Consider the following 23888-nt stretch of genomic DNA (forward strand, 5'->3'; position numbering starts at 1 on the left):
AATCTATGCTTCTCTGGCCTAGGGAATAAGATGCATAAAGTTAATCCTATTTATTACCGAATAGGAAAGAATAGAGTTCTTTATATCAGGCCTACAAACATTATTGGCCGTCATGCATGCTGATTCATTGGCAAAGTTCCTATGCGCCTAGCAGCAAGCGGTGGGCCAGCCGCCGTCAAGAGCAGAGCAGTGGAACCGGTAAACAAAGTAAAAATCCTCCCTGTATATAAATATTTGCGAGTAAATTAATATATCATATGCAGTAGCAATATACTTTATTCACAAATATGGAACAGAGGTTTGACTTAAAAATACAATTTTGCAAGGAAACTGAGACTTAATAAACATAGGTAATTTCCTTGCAGACTTCTCCGATCGTCGTTATCGTCATGTTTCCAAGCTGATCAATTTTAATATCTTTCATATCACCAATACGATTATACGCTTTCAGGAATGAAACCATTTCCTTGCATAAGACGACTTCAGAATTTATTAGGAGTCTTCATTCAAGAAGTGACTGGATATTGCATCTGAGTCAAGTAAACTTGTTGTGACGCTTGTAGAAAAATGCATTTTTCTCAGAGTACACCATTTTTTTTCTATTTTCCCCACGTTTGAAATAAATGATAATATCAAAATCACTCACTCTTTTAAACAGTTCACTTTATTAGGCGTTTGATGTTAAGAATATTCACTTTTTCGTTTTCAAAGTAAAATATAGACGAAGAGAGAAAACTGTTGAAACGGGGAAAAACACAGCTGGAGAATTGTTATTTTTTTTTCCAATCGGGCGATATATGTTGTTGTCATGTCAGATGTGATTGTTTAAAGCAGGCTACTCTTCCTACACGAATATTTTGGTCTCTTCTTGGAGCAGTTATACGAGTAACCTGAAGAGTTTTTTAAGAATTTCCGCATATTTTATAAAATATTAATCGGAACCTCACTCCACTTCATGCAAATTTTATGACGTATTCACATTTACCTGCGAGAATATTATCTCTAATGTAAGAGATAAGTATGGCATAAGTATGAAGATGTCTGTAGGGTACGGCCAGTGAAACCCCTGTTAGGTTCAAGCCTTCTGAAATTTAAAAATTAACCCCAGTGCTCTGTCGGTGTCATGACTGTAATACATAGCCATTACTTTTAACTAATTCCATATTAAAAGGAACTCGATATATATGGAATAAATTTTTCATTATTTCTGACGGTATTAGTGCGAATGAAACTATGACCTTAGCCGTCAATAGCAAATGCATTCTTTTCTTTCTTTATAAGGTACTAGTGGAACACTATATTCGCATCAGCCAGAGGGCAATATAGGCTGCTTGATTTCTCATATAATCAGTCGATAACATCATTGAAATAGAAACCGTTTTCAAGCACCATGTCATATATGAGTTATTATTAATATTTTGAGATTTTTTTCGAATAATATTCCTTCTTATAATAATAGTTCCTTCATAAGCATTATTAACAAACTTAGCAGTTATCTCTGTATCGTATTAAAAGTCGTGACATAAATTACAACTTACTGTACTCATCCGACAGTTAAATTTATAACAGGCAGAGATTTAAAAATTCGGAATGTTTCTTGCAACGGGAAATTACGGTTCGGTATCAATTAGTTTTCTTTATGCACTGATATGTAGAGGAATCTGTGGGTGATGGACAAACGTTACGTGACGATTAATTCACTCACACGTTCTCACACACTGACTCGTTACACTTGCAGATGCTACATGGTTGCCGTCCACGAGGCAGTGATGAGCAACAGCGCTACCAAGGCACTGAGAGATGGGGCGGTTGGAGCGCCGGCTGGCCCGTGGTACATGGCGGCCGGGTGTTCCCCTGTAACACAAAAACACACCGTTGTGTCGTTTTACGTGGTCATGGAGCACTGAAAGAGGTGATTATTGATTTATTTAACGACATTTTCACCCATGTAATTGTATAAAAAATGCACATACAATATTAATCGGAAAATGTGAAGAGAGTATATCTCTTTGGAGACCTCTGTGTAGTTGGAAGATAATATTAAAATGATGTGGATTAGGTTAATCTTGATCATGACAGGTACGAGTGGTGTGCGCTTGTGAACGAAGAACCTGATGTTCCCAGCTAGGTGGGGAAACGCTTTACTATCTCTGGGACTACTAACTCCTGTAATGTAACTCTACTTCACAAAATTCTCTCCAAAGGTGTCTCAACCTTGTGGTGGTGATGGGGCTTTGCGTGATTCTGTGACCTGGAGAGCTATGCCGGCGGTGGTTTAACTGCCACTAGGGTCATCCATGCCGGAAAGGACAAAGGGTAGAGTCCAAACTAAGAGAGATACCCTGGTCCTCCAGGTTAAGGGTTGGGCATGAGGCTAACAACCTCAGACTGTAAAACGAATTCTGTTCAGAAACCTAACAACCAGCCTCGGGTCATCATGCGTGGATCCATTCCTATGGCAGCTCGCATTGGTTGTGGAGACTGTAGAGGAGGCCAAGGCTCACCCAGGGCTGTAGCGCCGAGTGGTACGTAGGTAGTAGGTAAGTAGGTAGGTACTTCATAGAGTTAGTTTATTTGGCTAAATGTGAGATGTGACTGTAAGTGGTAGATCTGGAATGATATAGGTAGAGGCAGTCGTAATGTTTCTTAAGATACTATCCCTTCATCTGAACCGAGAAACTAAGGAAAATCAGAAAAATAGTCAGACTCATCGTTCACCAAACTGATAATCCAACTAGAGACCTACCGGTAGCTTGTTCGCCATTGGTTAGCTTTACCTTTCTCTTTACTAACCTCGACCTCTGCTTCTTTATGATTGTTCATTCGCGCTCCGCGTGAACTGATGCATCAGACTGGAAAGTGGAAGGTAGCTCCTTAATACCAGTTATCGAGATTCTCTGTACATCGGACCACGTTGCTCTCTTGCTTACGTGTGTAGGTACGCGTCTAGTTTAGACGGGCGCCAGTGGACTGGGTATACTTCAGCTGCTTGGTTCACTCAACGGTATCCGCGCACGAAGTCTTGGGTTCAGGGTCGGATGGAACTTCGTAAGATGACACCGTAGCTTGTAACAGAGGAGCTTCGATTCACGGATGCGCGAAATATTGGTATGTGCGTGTGTCTATAGGCTGACACAGGATGGTATGGTAGTGGGGTTTGGGCAAAGCATTTCCCCTTTTCCCTTTTTATTTATAATTGAAGCAATACTCACTATTGTACAAATATTTAATACAAAAACAATGAACGTTACTAAATTTATATGCAGTTTTATACGCCAAGCACTTAATATGGACATGAAATAATCTGAAGCTGGCTTGAATAAAATTTTTAGCAGTAACAAATTGTCTTTGTGCGCTAACACTGCTTTCTTTCTTATAATTGAAACTGTCGCAAGACGAACTCAACTCAATATCACACAGCGACTGACAGTCAGTCTGTCTGTCTTGATGTCGATCCCGGTCTGGGACCCATGATTGGACTTTTCTTCTTGTTTGAAAGTTTCTGTCCGGTCCATGTGGGGCGCCATCTCTGACGAGAGGATGGGTATGTTAATTTTTCCAGAGTCACACTCAGCAATATTAGTCAGTTCTCAATATGTAAAATAAATTTTACCTGTTATTAACAATTCCTGTATAAAATATATACAAGGCTTCTGTCAGTCCAGGCTCAGTACATCAGATTATGTCCTATCTTTAGTAGCTTTCGCTACAACGGCAGTCTAATCATTTGAACGTCCCTATGCTTGAACGCAACCAAGGTTAAAGACTCTTTTATTTTTTATGATGGGTTTCCAGTGTTGCGAACAATTTTATTCTCATGATTTTGTATATCTGCTTGTTGCCTGCATGTTTTTGTTATATAATCATATGAGTAGGGATGTTCGAAAGCTAGAAACTGTCACTCAAGAAGAGTCGGTTTATTAACCTCGGTAGTGGCCTTGCAGACACGCGATGGGGTGAGGAGCCCCCATTCGACATCACAACGTATCTTGCCTGGACAGACAGGAAGGTTTTGGATATATGTCCTTCAAGTGTTAACTCTTCGAACTGCAACCACTGTCTCAAGCCTCCCGCATCTGGTGAATTGGTTCCAACTTGTTCCCAGAAGTAGACAGGCATACCGCTGAATGCACAATGATGTAGAGGTGTCCGAGATTTGAAATCTGGTCGTCTAAACTTTAGAGCCACACACTAGACCGGTTACATTTGTTAGTGTAGGACCGGATGAAATGTTACTGAAAATGCCGTTAGTGAGCGCTGTTAGAGAAGCGTCATTCCCACAAATAAGCGGCCAACACTGAAGATGATGACGAGGTGGGGGGAATACGGGCGCCAGTGCTGCTGCTGCTACTCGCCCAGGTAACGAAGAAGAATTGACCCCACACGAGCAGTAGGCCGTTCTACTTTACATGGGAGGTTGCAGCTCTCTGTATAAATCCAACCGCAAATTAAAAAGCAAGGAGATTAATGATCGCATTTCGCAAACAATGAAAATGGCGAAGACAAACAAACTTTCTTTTATCTTCCGAACTAAATTACTCTTTAAACATTATCCCAACTTTCGTCTCAGGCACAATAACCCCACCCCACAAGTACTTATGTGCTGTATTTATGATGTAAATGAAATTAATATGTGGGTCTGATATGTTAATTGTCGATATTTGTCACTCCGCTGGATTCAGCTCTACTGAACACATTCAGATGAAATTTGAGGCTAGGGTTTGGACACGAACGTTTAACCGCCGAATTTAATTTTACTTTGAATGTGTCTAACGTGACACTAATTTACATTAATGTCATATCGAAATTTAAAAAAGAAAATTAAAAACTTGCCAAGGTACCAACAATACCGGTACTAAATAGTCAGACTATTGTACACGGTTTTAATTTTAGATAAACTTAAAAACTTATCAAGATACGCTCAATTTACAAAAAATAATAATAATTATTTAATAATTTTCGTTTAATTGATAGACTGACATGATTCGACATCAAATTGTCATCATCAGGGATTCTGGACCTGTTACTCAAGGGTTTTTAGATGATTGTTCACCTATTCTAAAAACTAATATCATAACCTTTAAAAGAGGTAAGGTAAAAATCCCATTAGGCTATTCAAGTAGCTATAATTGTTCCACACTCATGTGTCAGTACATACAAAAATGAAGTGCATAAAGAATATTTTAAAACTCAGTAAAAATTATGAAATATTATTATCGGATGGACAAAAGGAATCTGGCGAACCTTGTAACACTTAATTTAAGATAAATTTTAATATTACTCTTGTAGCGTGCTACATGCCCCATCTGTCTCCTCTGATTTTATTACAATATGTTGTAACGTGTTTGGAGTAGATACTTCCATGGTAACGCAATAACAGTGAACCGTTGCGTAGGAATTGCAGAATTAACAAACGCGTTTCCCCAGAGATGGGATGTTCACTGCGTAGCAATGGCCGGGGATATAGAAGGAGGTTAATGCATTGGCTGAGTCACTCTTGACAGAGTAGCCGTTGAAGACAGTTGAAGTTTAGCATTCGCCGAGCTATAGTTTAAGAGCAATTGAGATAGTGGATTTATAAGATTAAGACTAATTGTGATATGGTGAATTGTATAAGTGTAAAAGCGAAGGAGATTAAATATTCGCTGCATCCCTAAACGGCATGAAGTTATTTGTCGCGTGACATACCCAACACGTGACGATATCATTAACAGCATAAACTTTGAAGATTTTCTTAATGTTTAATTATCTTTTCCCTTCTGTGCCGGTCACGGTAGTCGAGCGGTCTAAGGCATGTACTGTCTTCGCTCACTTGGAAGGCGGGATCGTGTGTTCGAATCCCACTAATTGCATGGATGTTTGATGTGTGTGTTTGCGTTTATTTTGTGTTTGTGTTGTCCATGGTTTAGGTAGAGGCCTTGCGATGAGCTGATCATCCGTTCCAGGGGTCCTACCGTCTGTGAAAATGATCATGAAACTGAGAAATCATCCCTATGCTCCACAGTGGGAGCAAGAGGAAATAAAGAACCCTTCTGTCACTTCTTCCTTCTCGGACACAGATATTCTCCTCTGCAGTCTATTCTCAAACACTCTCAATCCATGATCTTCCCTTAGGACAAGAAGTTGAGCTTTAGAATAGAGCAAAATGACCCAGCACTGTACTGCAGCCTTGGTCTGTCTTGGCTGCGAGTTCCAGTGTACTCAGAATGGAAGCGGCTTCCTTACCATTGAGTATGTGCACCCGGACGCTAGCAGGATTGGCGTTGGAAGGGTCGCATGTGTACAGTCCTGTGTCTGAAGGTATAGCCTTCTGGATGAGTAGGCGGCTTGTAGTGACAGGGCCCTTTTCCGTTACGAGGCTGATGCCACCTCGCGGAGAGTCGAAGTTGATCACCTGACAACAAACAAGAATATCCATACTTTATGGCATAGTTGTGTTCAAAACAGGACACGTTACGCGCTCTATAGCCTACGGGATGTTGACGTACATGCACATCAGCACACCCCGAATATTTCGTTGTGTCGGCTAAAGTGTGGAGGCGGGGTCGATACCTCCACCGTGACCCTGGGAGTCATAAGAGGCGAAAGGGAAGTATCGGACCCGAGAAAGACTGTTCTGGCAATGGCCAGCAGCATATACAAAAGACAGACCCGTCCTCTCGTCAGAGAGGGGGCCCCACAGAAACAAGACCGTAACTGTCAAACGATAATAATTAATATCTGGTCATGAGCCCCAGATGGGGCTCGACACGAAGACTTACTGACTGACTAACCGTCAGTCGCAATGTGACTTAGGCTTTTGATGAGGCAGGACTCCCCCCGTGTGGAGGCGGGGTCGAATACCTCCAACGTGCCCCTGCGAGTCGTACGAGGCGACGAAAAGGGAAGTCTCAAATCTGAGACAGTAAAATATGGTCGTGAATCCCACGGGACTCAGACCCAAGAAAGACTGCACAGGCAAGGGCCAGCAGCCTATACAAAAGGCAGACCGGTCCTGCCGTCAGAGAGGGCGCCCCCACAAAAACAAGACCGTAAATGCCAAACAGTAATAAAGATCTGGTCATGAGTCCCAGATGGGGCTGGACCCCAAGACTTACTGACTGACTGACCGTCAGTCGCGATGTGACTTGGGCTTGGACTTGGAAGATAGTCTTCAATGTATGAGGCTTACGGACCACGTAACCTTAAATTTCAACAATAACATGTTTATAGCTGCTGTATTCTTGGATATTGAAAAGGCCTTTAATACAACATAGCACATTGGCTTGCTATATAAATTATCTACATTACAATTTTCGATAAGTCTAAACAAGCTTATTAGCTCTTTGAAATGTCTACATCAAGGGATATACAAGCAGGAGTGCCACAAGGTTCTGTTCTCTCCCTCACACTATACAGCCTATATATAAACGATACCCCCCAAACACCTGGTGTCTATCTAGGTCTCTTTGCTGACGGCACCTGTATATATGCGACAGACCGCAAAGAGGGTTATGTTCTCAGAAAGCTGCAGCGAGGTCTCAGTGCTATTGAGACGTGGTGTGATCGCTGGAACATAAAACCCAATGAAGATAAAACTCAGGCAATCTACTTCTCTCATAAGCTTAGGCCCCCTCAGACTCATCTTACACTGAATGGGCAGAATATCCCCTTTTTGAATCATGTAAAATATCTGGGCGTAATCTTCGATAAAAGAATTACATGGAGACTTCACATAGAAGTGACTGAAGCCAAGGCCTTCAGAACATTTATTAGAATCTACTCCCTATTCAACAGTGAGCATTTAAACGCAAATATTACATAAGGACTCTTACCGCAGGAGTTTAATTAGAAAATAATTTGGTCGTGAGCTTCAACGTGCCTGACGCCAAGACAAATTGATTGGCGCTAAACCGCCCGTCGTAAAGTAACTCTCTCTCTCTGTTGAGGCAGTTACGAGTAGTTGAGAGTGGCGGAAGCAAGCGAAGTGGAACCAGGAATAACAGAAGTTCGCCTGTGAGGATGTCAAGTGTGATTTAGAAGACTTTATGTGTGCGTGCAACAGTGGATTATGAGCTGTATGTAAATCAGCGATAGCGCTGTATTAGAGTGTAATTAAGAGAGTGCGTGTGGCCAAGCTGTTAATAAATCCAATCATCCGAACTAGAACCCGCCATTTTGTCACGCGTGCCCCCCTACACGTGACAATAATCTTCTGAAAATAATAACACTATGATCATGTGACATCCATATTCGGTTCTCTGTATGAGGCCGATAACTGTTGACTAACTGGGGTCAGGCATTCCAGATGTTGTGTATGGTTATTTCCCACAAGTATCTGCAAATTATAGGCGAAACAATTATTGATGCACCAAAAACTAATGCCGGAAGCAGCGTCATCAGCAGCGACGTGAAGCACAGAGCAAATGATGCTCGAGATGGTTCAAGTTCGTATAGCAACAGGCGTGACCAGAGTGGTTTGAACGGCTGCTGTACTGCGATGTGGAAAGCAAATGGAAAAACTACCACATTATCACTTTTCATGGATAGTCTCTTTCCAAAAACAGTGATACCATGTATGCGACCAGAAGACGAGGAAAAAGACGTTAGAAGATGCGGGATGACCTTGGGGACAGAAGAGGATATTCTCATTTGAAGGAGAAAGCTCTGGATCGCATTAAGTGGAGGAACTGTTTTGGAAGAGACTGTGGACCTGTCATCTGACAGATTACTGATGAATGAATGAATAAGAGCAACAAATATAGCATTGGCGTGAATCTTTATTACAATATCCGACAAATTTTCTGTTAATGCGGCCATGTGAAAATTTGGAAATGGGCCATTTATTGTATATGATTGTTTGAAGCCTCTGTATACAGAATACTTCGAAGCAAGTATTTAAGGAGAGTAGGGGTAGGGGGTGCTTAAGTGAACACACAGACTCGTTCATGGTTTTGCATTACGGAACCCATTTCACACAACTCACCTCTCTGTTGTGGCTCCAGAGCATGACTGGCGGAGGCTCGGGGGCGAACTTCACCAGACATGTTAAGTTTATCGTGCTGCCTCTATTAATGAAGAGATCAGAGCCTCCTAGAATCTCCGTGATGGGCTCTGAAACAAAAAGAAAATCTCTCATGTAGCTATATGAAGAGGCAAAGATGACAGAAGCATCTAACGTTTTAGCTGGCACGCTCGAAGAGAACAGTTGGAAGACCTATGCGTAAGACATGGTAAAGTTCTCCCTGTGATTAACTAATTAAGCACTAAGCCATGAAGGCGTATGGGGGAGTGGATGTATCGAGCCATATTTTCTTGACCTCGACACTAGTTGGAGGTGAGTGATCAGCTTCACGCCCCGGCGGCTTTATTCCTGGGAAAGGAGCCTCCGGTACCTATTGGATAGGAAGTTGAGTGAGCCCCAGAGCCAGTCTGGACGACTTGGAGAAGTGAAAATTCTTACCCCCACCCGTACTCGGACTCCGACCCCTTGGTCATCGAGTTCGTAACCAGTTTCTATACCGACTGCACTATCCCGGCTCCTAGACCTATGCGTAGATTGGACAATAACACTAAGAGAGATCTTACAGAAACTGGGTGCCAGGTCGTGGACTGGATTTCATTTGCCTCTGGATAACGTTCACTGGCCGTCTAATATGAATGCTGTAATGGACCCTTGAATTCAGTCTTATCATTGTATCACAATGACTGCAATTGGACTGTATCCTGAACCAGTTCGGTCCTATTCACGTCTTCATGACATGATGTATGAAAAGTTACTCTTCTCATAGGCACGCTTCAGTTGTCAGGGCTGTACACAATACAGAGCGTAACCGTAAAAGGAAAGAGATCTCCTCACGTGACTGTTAAAGGTTCGACAAGACTAGCTCCTCCAGGTTTTGGGGCTGGGAGTGGCGCCTACAATCTTACTTTTTAAGAAAGACGAACATGTTGCGGAATAAAAATTTACCACCAGACCTGAGTTTTGTCAGTCAGAATTACTGAGTTTCTGCATCGTCCCTTGTTCTAAAGAACACTTTTCTGAAACTGCATCACTAGACCAGTGATTAAGGTTAGCTCTCTCTACATAAACCCACACACTAGGAGCCTTCTACTCTGTCACCTGAGGATATCACCGACTGAATGTTTAAGATCTAGAAAAACCGAAGTGAACGGAGAAGTTCATGGAGGTAGGTCTAGGCCCACTGGGGCTGTAGTACCAAGGAAAAAAAATTACGGATAAGTCGCCTATGACATACTAGCACCGGTGATTTTATTCAGCGAAAGGGATACCCGTTATGTAACGCGCGTTATATCATATGACTTCACTATACAATAGTTTTATATTAAATTGTCGTTAGGATTAAATTAGTTTCGTGAATACCGTAAGTTGTTCTGTTAGTGCATTCATTCTATGAAAATAACGATATAATTAGGATGTGGCGCCGTGTAGATTTGTGTGAACAGACATTGTGGATTCTGCCGCCACCTGCTCACGCTGGTTCCTCACTCGCGGATTTTTCTACCCTGAAGATGGAGGCGATACGTTCCTCCACAACGTCTGTTCACATAAGATCTACAAGGCACCACATCTCAGAAAAAGGAATTCTTCATAATCACCGCTGTGAAAACCTCTGCTCTTACACAGCGATATGATTTCATTTTCTAACAAACAATTTCATAGTTTCGCTCCATGTCAATAACGTCTGCAGAGACACAGCGTCGTTAAACAATCTACCCACCATAAAGGCACTTGAATGCTGCATGAACCTTGACGTGAGGATAAAGTTATATCTTCATGCGTATCAAATATATTTCGTAGAGAATAGGCAAATTAGTATTGGCCAGGGCTTCGAAATGGCGAGTGTTAAACATTACGTTCACGAGGAAGTTTCAACTCCTGTTAGTTTTCCAGTTGAATGATATTAATTTATAAGCCTTTACATTATTTTGTGAATTTGTTGCCTATTACACAGGTCCGTGAGAACGCAAAGTTGGAGAACATTATGTTATGCGTGGAGAGCGCAGGTCTCTCTACAGACTCAACAGTGATATGTTAATTCTGCTCTTAAATTCGTAAAGCGTATCTGATGTAAACGAACATATAACCAAGTTACAATGCCATGATTTAATTTCAAGCACTAACATCAACATGCATGAATGGTTACACGCATTCCACATAGATGGTATCTCTTTGTCATTCGAATTAGAAAATATGCATTACAATTCTGAATTAATAACAAGTTCGTTGGAGTATAATTATTCTATTCTGAAAAGTTTTGTCTTCTGATTTTTGATGCCACTTTTTTTCATGCTGGCCTCTTCCTTGACTTACTCTTCAACTTGGAAAATGGAAACAAAATATCCCTCCAAAATATTTGTTGTCTCTGAAAGAAATACAAGGCGTTACATTCCAGAAGACAGAACTCTTCATAACCACCGCTGTGAGAATCCAAATCCTAAAATACATTTCAAATTAATCTGTAACAGGTGAACGTGTCAGAATCGGACATGATAATTTAGGGAAATTCCTGACGTGAGTAAGAATACGTTTCTTTGTCACAGTTTTCACGACTCTGAACCCATGCGACCTCCGTGTGTCTCTGGAGGTGTGATGTTGACCGCTGGTCTCCACTTAGTGTCCAGACTATGAACATCAGGGTTATGTCTCTATGTTTCTCATACGCCTTCATGAACAGAGAACTGTAATGTTGCGACGGTGATGGTGAGACCCTTCAGCCTAATTTAGCAGTAAGACCAGAGTAAGATATTTAGACTGCGCTTCTTGAAGATAACTTACTGATCGAACAGACATGACAGGAGAGGTTAACACCGCTCTTTTCCAACCCGCCTTTGCTTGTATCGGCGCAGTCGGAATGGTGCTATCCCTGCTACACCTGTTTCTTCCTTAGGACAGTGTATGATGGCCACTGGAAGTTGTTCTCACAGATCAAACTAAGGAAGATCGGTATAGGTACGGGAAACTAGCTGGGTCGGTTTGCATGGGTCTCAGGGTAGCGATGCCGCAGAAAGCGTTTTTCTAAGAGTTGAGCCAATTAACGTTTATTTACCTGCTAATTCACCACACTGTTAAATTAATGTATTCTTGTGCTGTATGTTACAGAGTTACTATCGGCAGGCTATGTCTCGGAGCGTGCAAGGTCACGTCCGTTCAGTTCGGAATCTATTGTGAAAGTCCCCCTTTGTGGAATGGCTTGCACCCCCACGCCGGGAATTCGAAAGATGGTGTTTTCATATACATTTTATCCCATCTTCCGTGGGAAGCTTGAACGAGGCAACCCAATCATACTGGCCCTCATTCACAGGCAATTGTAATAAGCTCTGACCTGTCCTTTTAGGCGCGTCCGGTTCCCTGTACCCGAGCTAAGTTTATGACGGATCGTAAATGTTATAACTCCGGACTTCTTGTTTCTGCCAAAATCTAGGAATTTCAACATAAACACCGTATTTCAAGTCCCAGACAATGAAATACGATATTAAAGATCACGACACATTTCCAGTAATATCGAAACATAAGACTTTTGAAACAAAAATTACCGAGAATTAATTTAAAATAAATTTCATGTCATCTATAATCTTCCAAATAAATAAGGGCTCAGAATGATCAGCGTCAAGGTGGTCGTTTTTTTTTTACCTTCGCCACAAATCTGAATGTTTAGTCCAGTACAGATAACGAAAACCATGTGAAAGCAAATCATTTCACTTGGCAGAAGATGTATGTAACTACAGCCATAGCAGGTGATTATAGAAGCAGAAAGTCAGTCAAATAGCTCACAGATATACGTAGTGGTGTAATGTAGGGTTCAGAAGGAGCACATTTTATATTCTGTATACTTTTTCACTTTTTTAAGTTTACTCTATAAAACTGGAAGTGACCGGATAGCACAGTCGGTATAGCTACTGGCTACAGGCTGGAAGACCGAGGGGTCGGAGTTCGAGTCTCGGTGGGGGCAAGAATCTTTTCTTTTCAAAGTCGTCCAGATTGACTCTGACGTCCGCCAAACATCCTATTCAATGGATACCGGGGGCCCTTTCCCGGGGGCACAGCGGCAGAGGCGTGAAGATGACCACTCACCTCCAACTAGTACCGTGGTGAAGAAAACGTGGATCTTCACATCTACTCCCCAATATGCCTTCATTGCGTAGTGCTTAATTAGCTAAGGGAAGGGACAATTTTACATCTTTCTACGAGTATAAAACTGATTTTCGGTAGCAAATTTTCTTTTATGACGTACAGTTCAATGGATGAAATCCGAATTCGAATCTCTTATAATTCCTCTTCACGGACCACGCAGCACAGCTCTTGTTGTAGAGGCGCGTTAACATGCAGTTGCCTAGCAAAGAGTCTCGACCCGGATCTACAGAAAACACCTGCCTGAATCACCTCTTCTATTGTTGTGTGACGTCACCGTGCACACATAACTTGCGAACACTACATAGCAACGGATGTAATGGTTACGTATCGTGACACCTCCTCCATTGTCGCGTGTGGATATTACTTAGCAACGGGTCGATACGTCACAATACACTCACGTTGGTTTCTCTCTAAAATTCTGAGCATGATTCTTGTTTCTTCCACGTTATGTAATTCATAGATTGCTATATATTTAACTGCTCTAATATTACTTGGCATGCTCAACTTCATGCATATTCCCTTAGAACAACCGAGGCTACAGTCATTAAATATGGAGAGTTATTCTCTTCCTACTTTCATCTCACACCTCATTTTGACCTCTGAACGGCATTATTTCGATATATTTAATCATGAATCATCTGTAATCTTCCTTTGTGTTAATATCAGAGAGTGGTGAATCTCATTAGACGGGACTCGGGTTGGAGTCAAGATACGATCATTTGATCTTGAGACACGCTTAAGCTGTCTGTGCGAACAAGAAGACAAGCCTTAGCAACAAGTGTAATTATTCCCATGTTGGCTTAAGTAATGCTGCTGTATGTAAGCTCTCTCAGTACTGAGCACATTATGCCTTCCCACATCAAACAGATCGCGCAATGTAAGTCTAGTTATGGAGTGACTTAGTCATTAGGATTAATTAATACCTGAGAAACATTAGCAACTTTTTATGTTGGAATTTTATTATGTAGATAGAACGAATAATCCTCCACATGACGAATACACTGATGGATGACGAACAGATATTTTCGTCTTATTTGCATATATACACATACATAGAAGCTGCCCTTGGTCGAGGGAGAGTTAATAATATGCGACTAATTATAAAAAAAACTATTACAATTGCGAAATTTGATAGATTTTCTTATTGTATTATCACAGTTATTGGTGGTGGTAGTGGTGTTTAGTAGTAGTAGTATTAGTAGTAGTAGTAGTAGTAGTAGTAGTAGTAGTAGTAGTGGTGGTTGTGGTGATAGTAGTATGTAGTAGTAGTAACTGTGGCAAAGGAAATCCTTCTTGAGGAACTGAAAACGACAAAGCTATTTAAGAAATTCCAGACATTCTGTGGAGTCCGAACCTTTATTGCTGTGTTCGTAACAACCCATTACAGGACCACGACCTGACGTATATAATCAGCATGAGTCCTGCTTAAATCAATAGAGCACCATACTTCATCTGGTAATTCGAATGTGGTTATTTCTCTGCCTGAAATATTAAAAGAGAGAAGATAGGCACTGTAGTTTGGGAACATTAGAGCTTTCCGACTTTCCAAGAGAAAATCATTATTTTCCTGTCATCAATTCGATTATTACTTATTTATTTACTACCTTAACGTGCAAAGTCCAATTACAAAGTGAGCACGAGTACAGAAGAAAAACACAATACAAATACAAAGCAATTTATATAATAATAATTTCAGTAAAACAAAATCATCATTAATAAATGATAAAAGTAAAATATTTACATTCACATTTAAATCACTCAGTATCTTAATGATGGTGGATGAATGTGGCTGATGTTGATTTGGATAATTCTGATTGCTGCATTAAGGAAATGACCCTTCTACAAAACGAAGGACTGAGACTGAAGGAATGAAGGTGAAATTCTCACTGGGTCTCAGAAGTGTAAACAGTCTCCAGTTCCCCATTTACATCTTCAATCGCGCGTGCAGGTCCTGTGCAAAGTCGAAGCGGGGTACCGATTACTTCGGTCTCTATTTCCTCCCTTTCCTTCCCCTCTTACAGTGGCTATCACACACTTCCTGCCATGCTTGCACTTGCCCATCCACACGGCTTTCGCTCAGATATCCGCCTGCTTCTTAACCTTCTTGGTTGCAAATTTTTGGACCCTGAAGACGAAGGCGATATTTTTCTGCGAAACTTCGGACTATCTTCAAGCTACGTGGTATTACAACCCAGAGGACATTCAGTGTCATAGAAACATGAAATGAAATTACTCAGCTATACTTATCGAATTTTAATTCTGACCCCATTATGCTCACGACAATGTTTAATTTTCATCCTGAGAAATTCTTAGATAAAATAAAAGGACATTATATTCAAATGCCCTTAGGCAAAAATAAAGGCAACTCCTCCCTTCTCAACTGTTTATTTACCATTCATTACAGACCTCACAAACCTAGTTATAAAACTAAGATCAACTATGCGTACAATGCGCTTATTCTGACAAGAAAGCAGTGCGTGTCCATTACGGTAAAATATTTTGTGAAGAATTACTTCACCCAGAGAATTAGGTATCATCTTCATATTTCCGCCTGCTACGACGACAAAGAAGCGTGTCAGTTACACATGCAATGCCAAACCAGTAATTAACTGGTGAGTTACTGCTCCACGAACAAGTTGCACACCATTTCCGCTTTATCCGTCTGTTGTAGACAGAAGATTTTAAAAAGAAAAGAAAAGCTGGGAGATATCGCCCACCGTTGTTCTTCTTTGTTATATCATCATTCCAATTTCCTCTTTTAAACGAAGAGTGTAATTTACACTGATAAAGACAAAACGAAAAAAGAGGGCATTAATGTATTTAATACAATGGATTCCCTGCAACCTCAGACTACTGAGGTCTTCATATTCCTCTTTCTAATACGCTGGGTTTCCACACTTCGGTCCTGTCCTGTGTTTACGTCACTGGTATTTCTTGTATTCTTCCGCAGAGAAGCCAATCATGCAACATTATCAGTCACTGGAGCCAATCATGTAACAACATAAATCACTGGAGCCTTATGCAACATTATCATCATTGCAGCAAATCATATAACAACATAAATGACTGGAGCCATTATGCAACAGTATCATCACTGGAGCCAAACACACAGAAACATGAATCGCTGGAGACATCGGGCAACAAGAAACACAGGAGCCGATCATGCTACATCATCATTAGGACCAATCACGCAACATCAATCACTGGAGCCAATTATACAACAATATCAATCACGGAAGCAAATCACAGTATCAATCATTGGGGCCAATCATGTAACGATATAAATTACTGAAACCAATAATGCAACCATGTCAATCATCGGAGTCATCATGCAACATTTTCAATCACTCAATCACCAGAGTCAATCGTTCAACATCAGTAATGATGATGATAATTATAGTGATGATGATGATAATAACAACGTGTAATACTACTACTGTTAGTAATACGGAATTTTTACTATTGAACACATAAATAGTCATAATAACTGTTTCAGAAGCAAAAAATAAAAGATACTTTCATTGGTGCTATTCGAATAATCAGAATAATAACTATCGCCAAGAAAGTTAGCCCAGGCGTTAAGTCTCTTAATTATATTCCAAAGGTATTGTGTTCGAATCTTGGCCGGAACATTGACTTTCCTGATTGAGGTCTTCCGAAGTTTTATCCAGACCCTCCGGTAAAACTCCGGTAGAGTATCTAAAATTAGGATATAACCACTTCCTTTCACATTTTTCCAATTTGTTATTCATTAATCATCCAGCCATTTGACACTTCATGTTCTGAGTTCCTGAGAGAGCTAGTAAATAAATTTCAAATAAATAAATAAATAAATTGTGAAATATGAAGAGAGTTGGTGGCTTATGAAATGGTGTGGAGGATACTGGTCATACTTGTCCGTTTTAAAAGATCTCAACACGTAGTTCCCCACGTCGCAATATTAATACTAGAACGTTAAAACATCATCACACGTTAAGATATGTAGCGGTTACAAAAGTTTCATGTACAATATTGACTATTATCAGTCATTTTAAGCAGGAATTTCATCTGTAATTTTAATTATACATTGTTAATTTAATTTTTTACTTGTTAAATATTATTTTATGTAAAGTTTTAGCTCTTTTAAATATCAAAGTGTATTTTTATAATAGTATAAGGATATAGACACATATTGAATAAATGACGCAACTCAGAAATCTGACACCAAGTATTCATGTACGCTTGAGGATGGCCTAGGTAAGAGTCGAAACATATAGCGAAGATATCAACAGCAAAATAAAGTAGACATTGTCACGACAGTGTCTATCTTGTTTGTTTCCTGAACTTACTGTTGTGTAGACTGTCTCAAATCGTATACTTTCAGTGTTTAAAATGATTGTTCTCACGTAGCTGGATCACGTAAGCAAGGTAGCTGGATCGCGAAAGCAAGGTACCTGGATCACGCAAGCAAGGCAGCTGGATCGCGTAAGCAAGGTAGCTGGATCACGTAAGCAAGGTAACTGGATCGCGCAAGCAAGGTAGCTGGATCACGTAAGCAAGGTAGCTGGATCGCGTAAGCAAGGTAGCTGGATCGCGTAAGCAAGGTAGCTGGATCACGTAAGCAAAGTAGCTGGATCGCGTAAGCAAGGTAGCTGAATCGCATAAGCAAGGTAGCTGAATCACGTATACGCAATTAGTAAAGGCTCCCAAGATTGCGAGGAAGGAACAGTAACCACTAAGAAACTTCGTGATGGTCCATGGTGACACTGACACTTAGACTTGGTTTTCTATCATCTTTCAAGAGTACAGATACTTGAAATAGCGGTTAGTCCTTGGCTTCCCACCGCGGGTGTCCGGGTTGGAACCCGGGTCTGGGCCAGTGGGATTTGTGGTGGACAATGTGGCGCCGGAGTGGGTTTTCGGTTTGGTGGTACTTCGGTTTCCCCTACCAATCCTCATTCCACCAAATTCTCCATCATCATATCACCCGGGTCAGGCTACAATAGGACAATCAGTGGCCGCCGTGCCGAGTGGGCCCAGTTGGACTCAACCCCCCACTAAGAGAATAAAAAAAATACTTGAAATGTATTTTTTTTACTTTAATTGATTTTCAGTTTTTATCTTTCGATTCGGTTGAATTAGAGATACAATGACATGCAATTAATTACCTCATCAGTCAGAGTAAGCGCAAACACAAAACAATGTGGAGACATGCTAACTTGCCAGATTTCATAACGGCCTCTACCCGAGATGAATGTTTTCGTTTAAACAAACAAAACAATTCCAGGGCGCTGATATCATCAATCAATCAGGCAATAGCGGGGTAAGTTTGGAAGACTGTGGGTAATTGACCCTGTGCCTGTCAATACTGCACCTATGCCGAGTCAGTGGACCTCATGAAGTACCGTTCGCCATTTTCACAAAACGAACCGTACTATAAAGGCCAAAGAAGTGCCACTTCGGATGCAGAATATAAAAGTGTAATGAACAGGGTAAACGTAAAAAGGTAAATTTGTCCTTGTACTTAACTAATTAAGCACTAGGCCACGAAGGAGTTCAAGGAAGTGGATGTATAGATCCACGTTTTCTTTACTTCGGCAGTAGTTAGATGTGACTGGTCACCTTCAGGATCCGACCGCTTTAACCCTGGGAAAACCGGGTAAAGCCCCCCCGAGTACCCGTTTGATAGGAGGTTGGGTGGGGTCCAGAACCGGTCTGGACGATGTGGAGAAGAACAAATTATTGACCCTACCGGGACTCGAACTCCGACCGCTCTGTCGTCCAGCCCGTAGACAGTCGCTATACCGGCTGCCTTATCTTGACTCTTGTAAAAGTGTACATAAATTCGGATGTTCCTTTATTATATTTTATCCTGTCTATGAAACAAAATGTAAGGCAATGCATGTCCGCGACAAGGAATGCGCGGTAAAGACTTAAACGTACAGACAGAGGCACAGTTTAAATACGTTTATGACGTTCATGCTTTGTTGAAATGCTTACAACTTCCACCATAATCAGCATTCGCTGTCATTTACTTTGTAACTATTTTAGCCAACTTTCCTTTAGTAGGCTAATGCGATCTGCATCCTGTCTGTGTGTCAGTGTATCCCACTTAATAACTTTTGAATGCCTGAAGCAATCTTTATGAACCATGGTATGTACGAGTACATGTATTTCATGCCAACTGAGTCGATCTCAACGGCTACTTCATAAATCCCTTTCATCAGTCTGTGTGTCAGTGCGTGTATGCCTTTTATCGTGGCTAGGCAAAAGTTCGATTAAATATATCCTTTCTTTTGGTGCTAGGCAACGGCTCGGTTAAGTTAGGTAAACACGCAACATTTCTGTGCAGTTCGTATCTTACAAAGGAAAATCTGAGGATTAGTGTGAGAATTCACCTATCGTTGCTACGTAACAGATCGTTAAGATGTTCCCGAGGGAACGATGAATTATTGGAGGCGTTGTTTCCTATGCGGTCCGTGTTATATACAAGGACTTCTTGTTTCTGCGTTGCTAAAACATCCTCATAAACGTAATCCTCGACACCAGGATGCGTAACTGTTCCCATTTTATAAACAGAGATTTATGAGTTGAATTGGTATCAAGTATAAGATCAGTTACAAGGGATCCTTCAGTGTTACATGTTTCAGAGTTTTAATGTTAATGCAGCCTTTATAAAAGTGATTTTATTTTTATCTTAAAACTCTCTTCATAGATTTTTTTTTTATCCTCAGCCATTGTAGTATTTTTCTTCGTCATTTTTGTGTCTCCAGTTTTCCTCTCACTTTCCACCATGTACGTAACGTTATGCAAGAAACCTGCAGGGGCTTGCCACATCTCTTCAGAATATTAATATAAATTTCTTTCATTTCTATGCACAAAATTGATACTAATTGATACTATGAAAGCAAAACTAGGTTCCAGCAACGCATTGTTTAGAGCTGCTTCAAAGGAGCTACATTATTTTCTTCAACAGCAATTAGATTAGGTTTTCATGAAAATATACTGAAGAAAAGGCGTGGTTCCTTTATTTCATGAAAACTTCAGTCTCTGTCAAACAGATACCCGTAAATTCTGTTAACAAGTCAAAAAGTGTGCTAAGCGAGACAACTTTGACGTTTTTCAATGATTCACATCTATAAATGATTTTTGGAGATAAAACAAAATAAAAAACCATCATTATTATTCTGAGAACATTTCTTTTTAATTCACTTAGTGGGGGGTGGAGTCCAACTGGGTCCACTCGGCACGGCGGCCACTGATTGGCCTATTGTACCAGCCCCAGGTGATTATGATGATGAAGCAATTGGTGGAATGAAGATTGGCAGGGGAAACCGAAGTACTCGGAGAAAACCCTCTCTAGTGCCACTTTGTCCACAACAAATCCCACTTGACCAGACCCGGGATCGAACCCAGGCCTCCTCGGTGGGAATCCAGCGACTAACTGCTTGAGCTATGGCGCGGCCAATTCTGAGAACAAAACTGGACAGAGATGTATGAAAATAATTTTATTGCACTCGGTCTGAAAAAGAAAACCGAGTATTTACAAATACTATCACATACACGTACATGGTAAATAGTCAAACAAGAATCTAGCATAAAATTCTTAACTATTAAGAATCATTTTAATGAGCGTGACATCAGTAACATAAAACTAACTTGTATTTGGTTCAAATCTCGGTTGCGGCACAATTATTCAGATCGAAATATCCACCAGATATACTACATTCGATTCTATATCAGAACTGTCTTATTCAGAAATTTCGTAATTCTCTCATGCCTCTCAGTCCTGGTTTACCTTCATTGTCTTACAGTATACAATTTTTATTGACGGTGTCTGAGCAAGCTTAAAATTTGACCTATATTATCGGGTCCTTTCTCTCTCAGTAACTTCACAAACTGATAAGAAATCGTTCAATATTCAAAGGAGATTATGTATCTTTGGAGTTTTTTTTCTTGGCACGGCAGCCCCAGTTGGACTAGGCCTACCACCATGAACTTCTCCGTTCACTTCGGTTTTTCTAGATCTTACACATTCGGTAGGACTCCTTGGGAGGGTGATCAGCTCGTCGCAAGGCCTCTACCTGTACACAAACACAGGAAAACGCACACAGACAAACTAAACATTCATACCCTGAGTGGGATTCGAACCCACGATCCCGGTTTCCAAGCGAGCGAAGACAGTACATGCCTTAGACCGCTCGGCTACCGTGACCGGCATCTTTGGAGCTTAGCAGCATAGTTTATATTCTACATCCAGTAATTTTACGAAAATTAAATCAATTAAGTCAAAAGAAGACATTAGGAGAGGAAACTGTTTGAGTGTTGTCACTACGAATATAATTACTTAACTGGAAGTGTGTATAATGTTCGACCTGAATAAAGACCAACACTGGGGTTTTACGGCAACTTGAAATGCTTAGATCATAATATTAGCTACGTAGTTGATTAGTTAGGTGATTGGTTTAAGTCCTACATTTCATAACAAGTGTTGGATTAATAAAGGATTAATCCAAAGGGGAAGCACAATAAATCACTGAAGGTCACAGTACGAGGGCCGGATTGTATGGCACACACATACACACATACATAGTTAGGTGATTGGTTAGTTAATTAAACGTAGTTAGAAAACTGGTGTTAATACCCTTTACTTGTTCTATATGAATGCAAGCCTTCACTATATACTGTATTTTCCAAATCACAAACGTTGGTATTCCTTTTAATTTATTAATGATGTTTTCAGAATAAATACAAATAAATTTTACGTTAATAAATTGACGTTTCTGAATTAGCTACGTTATACGTTATACGTTATATCTATGTCTGTCTGTCTATCTATTTACCTACCTATCTATCTATGTCTGCCTATCTACCTATCTATCTGTCTATCTATCTATCTATATATCTATCTATCTAGCTGTCTATCTGTCTGTCTATCTAACTACCTACCTACCCACCCACTCACCCACCTACTTATGTACCTACGTGCCTCTTCCTGTTGCTCCCACTTTGAACATAGGACATCCGCGAAACAATTAATTTCACTTCAGTTTATTAATCTTACACAGTCGATAGGACCCACTGGACGAAGGATCAACCAGACGCAAGGACGCTACATAAACACATACAACACAAATACAGAATAAACGCAGAAAAACATCTATGTCATGAGTGGGATTTGACCCCGTGACCCCAGTGTTCGAGAAGGCGAAGACACTTTGTGCCTTAGATCATGGGGCCACTGTGACCGGTAGCTTAAATTTTGCTGGTCCCTAGAAGAGAACGTTAGGGATAAATTGAAGAGGGATGTAAAACGCAAGAAGTGACAAATGATCCAGTGTGGCGCTCGCTTGCATAACGTTTGATCTCAGATCAGGCTGAAGGGAAGCTTTCGTAAGCAGTTCGCTTCTTCGGACTTGTTCTACAGACGAATTTCATGACAGTGGCTTGAAACTAATTACGAAACTCTGGGAACATTTAGTGTACGGTCTCCTCAGCATAGGCGGTGACACTTCATTTGAAATAAGAAGCCCTTTGTAGAACACTCACTGAAAGTTGCAAGTAATCTCCTCTGATTTGCTACGCCACTCGATGTGATGAAATGGACTGCGAAAAGGTTTCCTTCAATATCAATTTATGTTCCTTTGATCTACAGCTGTGCTTCAGGAATACAAGAATTCTCCAACAGTAACAAAGTCAAAGAACCAACGACTATCAAAAGTGCCTAACAAATCTGATTAGCGAACAAATTCAAATCAAGCAACTGCTGCAGATCTATGCATATATATTCAATTAAACATAAGTCAGGCGAACAGAATTCCATAACGAGGATTGTCATAATACACACTCCTTTTCTTCAATTGCTCTCCCAGCCCGTTCAGGGCCCAGGCCTCTGATTCAATTCCTTAATCATTTTTCACAGACGGTAGGACTCCCTGGAAGAGTGATTAGCTTGTCCTAAGGCCACTACCTAGTCGGTCACGGTAGCCGAGCGGTCTAAGGCATGCACTGTCTTCGCTGGCTCGGAAGCCGGGATCATGGGTTCGAATCCCACTCAAGACATGGATGTTTGTGTGCGTTTTTCTGTGTTTGTCTACAGGTAGAAGCCTTGCGACGAGCTGATCACCCGCCCAAGGAGTCCTACCGTATGTGTAAGATCTAGAATAACCGAAGTGAACGGAGAAGTTCGTGGAGGTAGGCCTAGGCCCACTGGGGCTGTAGTGACAAGGAAAAAGGCCACTACCTAAACACAGGACAACACAAGCACAGAATAAACCCATACACATACGAAACATCCATGCTTTGAGTTGGATTCAAACCCACGATCCCAGCGTTCGAGCGAGCGAAGAGAGTTCATGTCTTAGGCTGCGCGACTACTGTAACCGTCAACACATACTCATTACAAAATATTATGACAGTGCCGTGCCGTGCCGTGCCGTGCATGGAAGCAAGGGTAGCATTGCGTCCTTAGTTAAGAGACGAATAGAAAAAAGTCATATATAAATAATTCAATTTGAATAATCAAGAGGCAACTTGCCCTCCGTGGTCATGACGAAAGCGTGGATTCTATCGACCGAGGTAATTATGTGGAATTACTTCACTTGTTGAGGAAATATGATTATAAACTCAATGTTCACCTTGAGAACAGTACAGTATTTACAGGTTTATCGAACAGAATACGAAACGACCTTATTGACTCAATAAGTGACATAATTCTAACAGAAATAAAAAGACATGTAAGCTCGGCCCCTTTTGTTGCTGCAATGGTTGGCGA

The 23888-nt window shown here is 40.9% G+C and overlaps 1 protein-coding gene across 1 annotated transcript in view; it reads right to left on the reverse strand.

Annotated features, from left to right (window-relative positions):
• Nucleotides 1–258: 258 nt before the first annotated feature.
• LOC111875427 (zwei Ig domain protein zig-8) overlaps nt 259–23888 on the reverse strand; it is a 209710-nt gene continuing 186080 nt past the window's right edge. The window contains exons 4-6 of the mRNA XM_023871671.2: nt 8966–9093; nt 6226–6394; nt 259–1854 (exon numbers count right to left, since the gene is read on the reverse strand). Coding sequence (XP_023727439.1) covers nt 1742–1854; nt 6226–6394; nt 8966–9093 — 410 coding nt within the window. The 3' untranslated portion in view covers nt 259–1741. The remainder of the gene's footprint in view (nt 1855–6225; nt 6395–8965; nt 9094–23888) is intronic.

The sequence above is a fragment of the Cryptotermes secundus genome, unplaced genomic scaffold (assembly GCF_002891405.2).
Source record: "Cryptotermes secundus unplaced genomic scaffold, Csec_1.0 scaffold172, whole genome shotgun sequence".
Lineage (NCBI taxonomy): Eukaryota > Metazoa > Arthropoda > Insecta > Blattodea > Kalotermitidae > Cryptotermes > Cryptotermes secundus.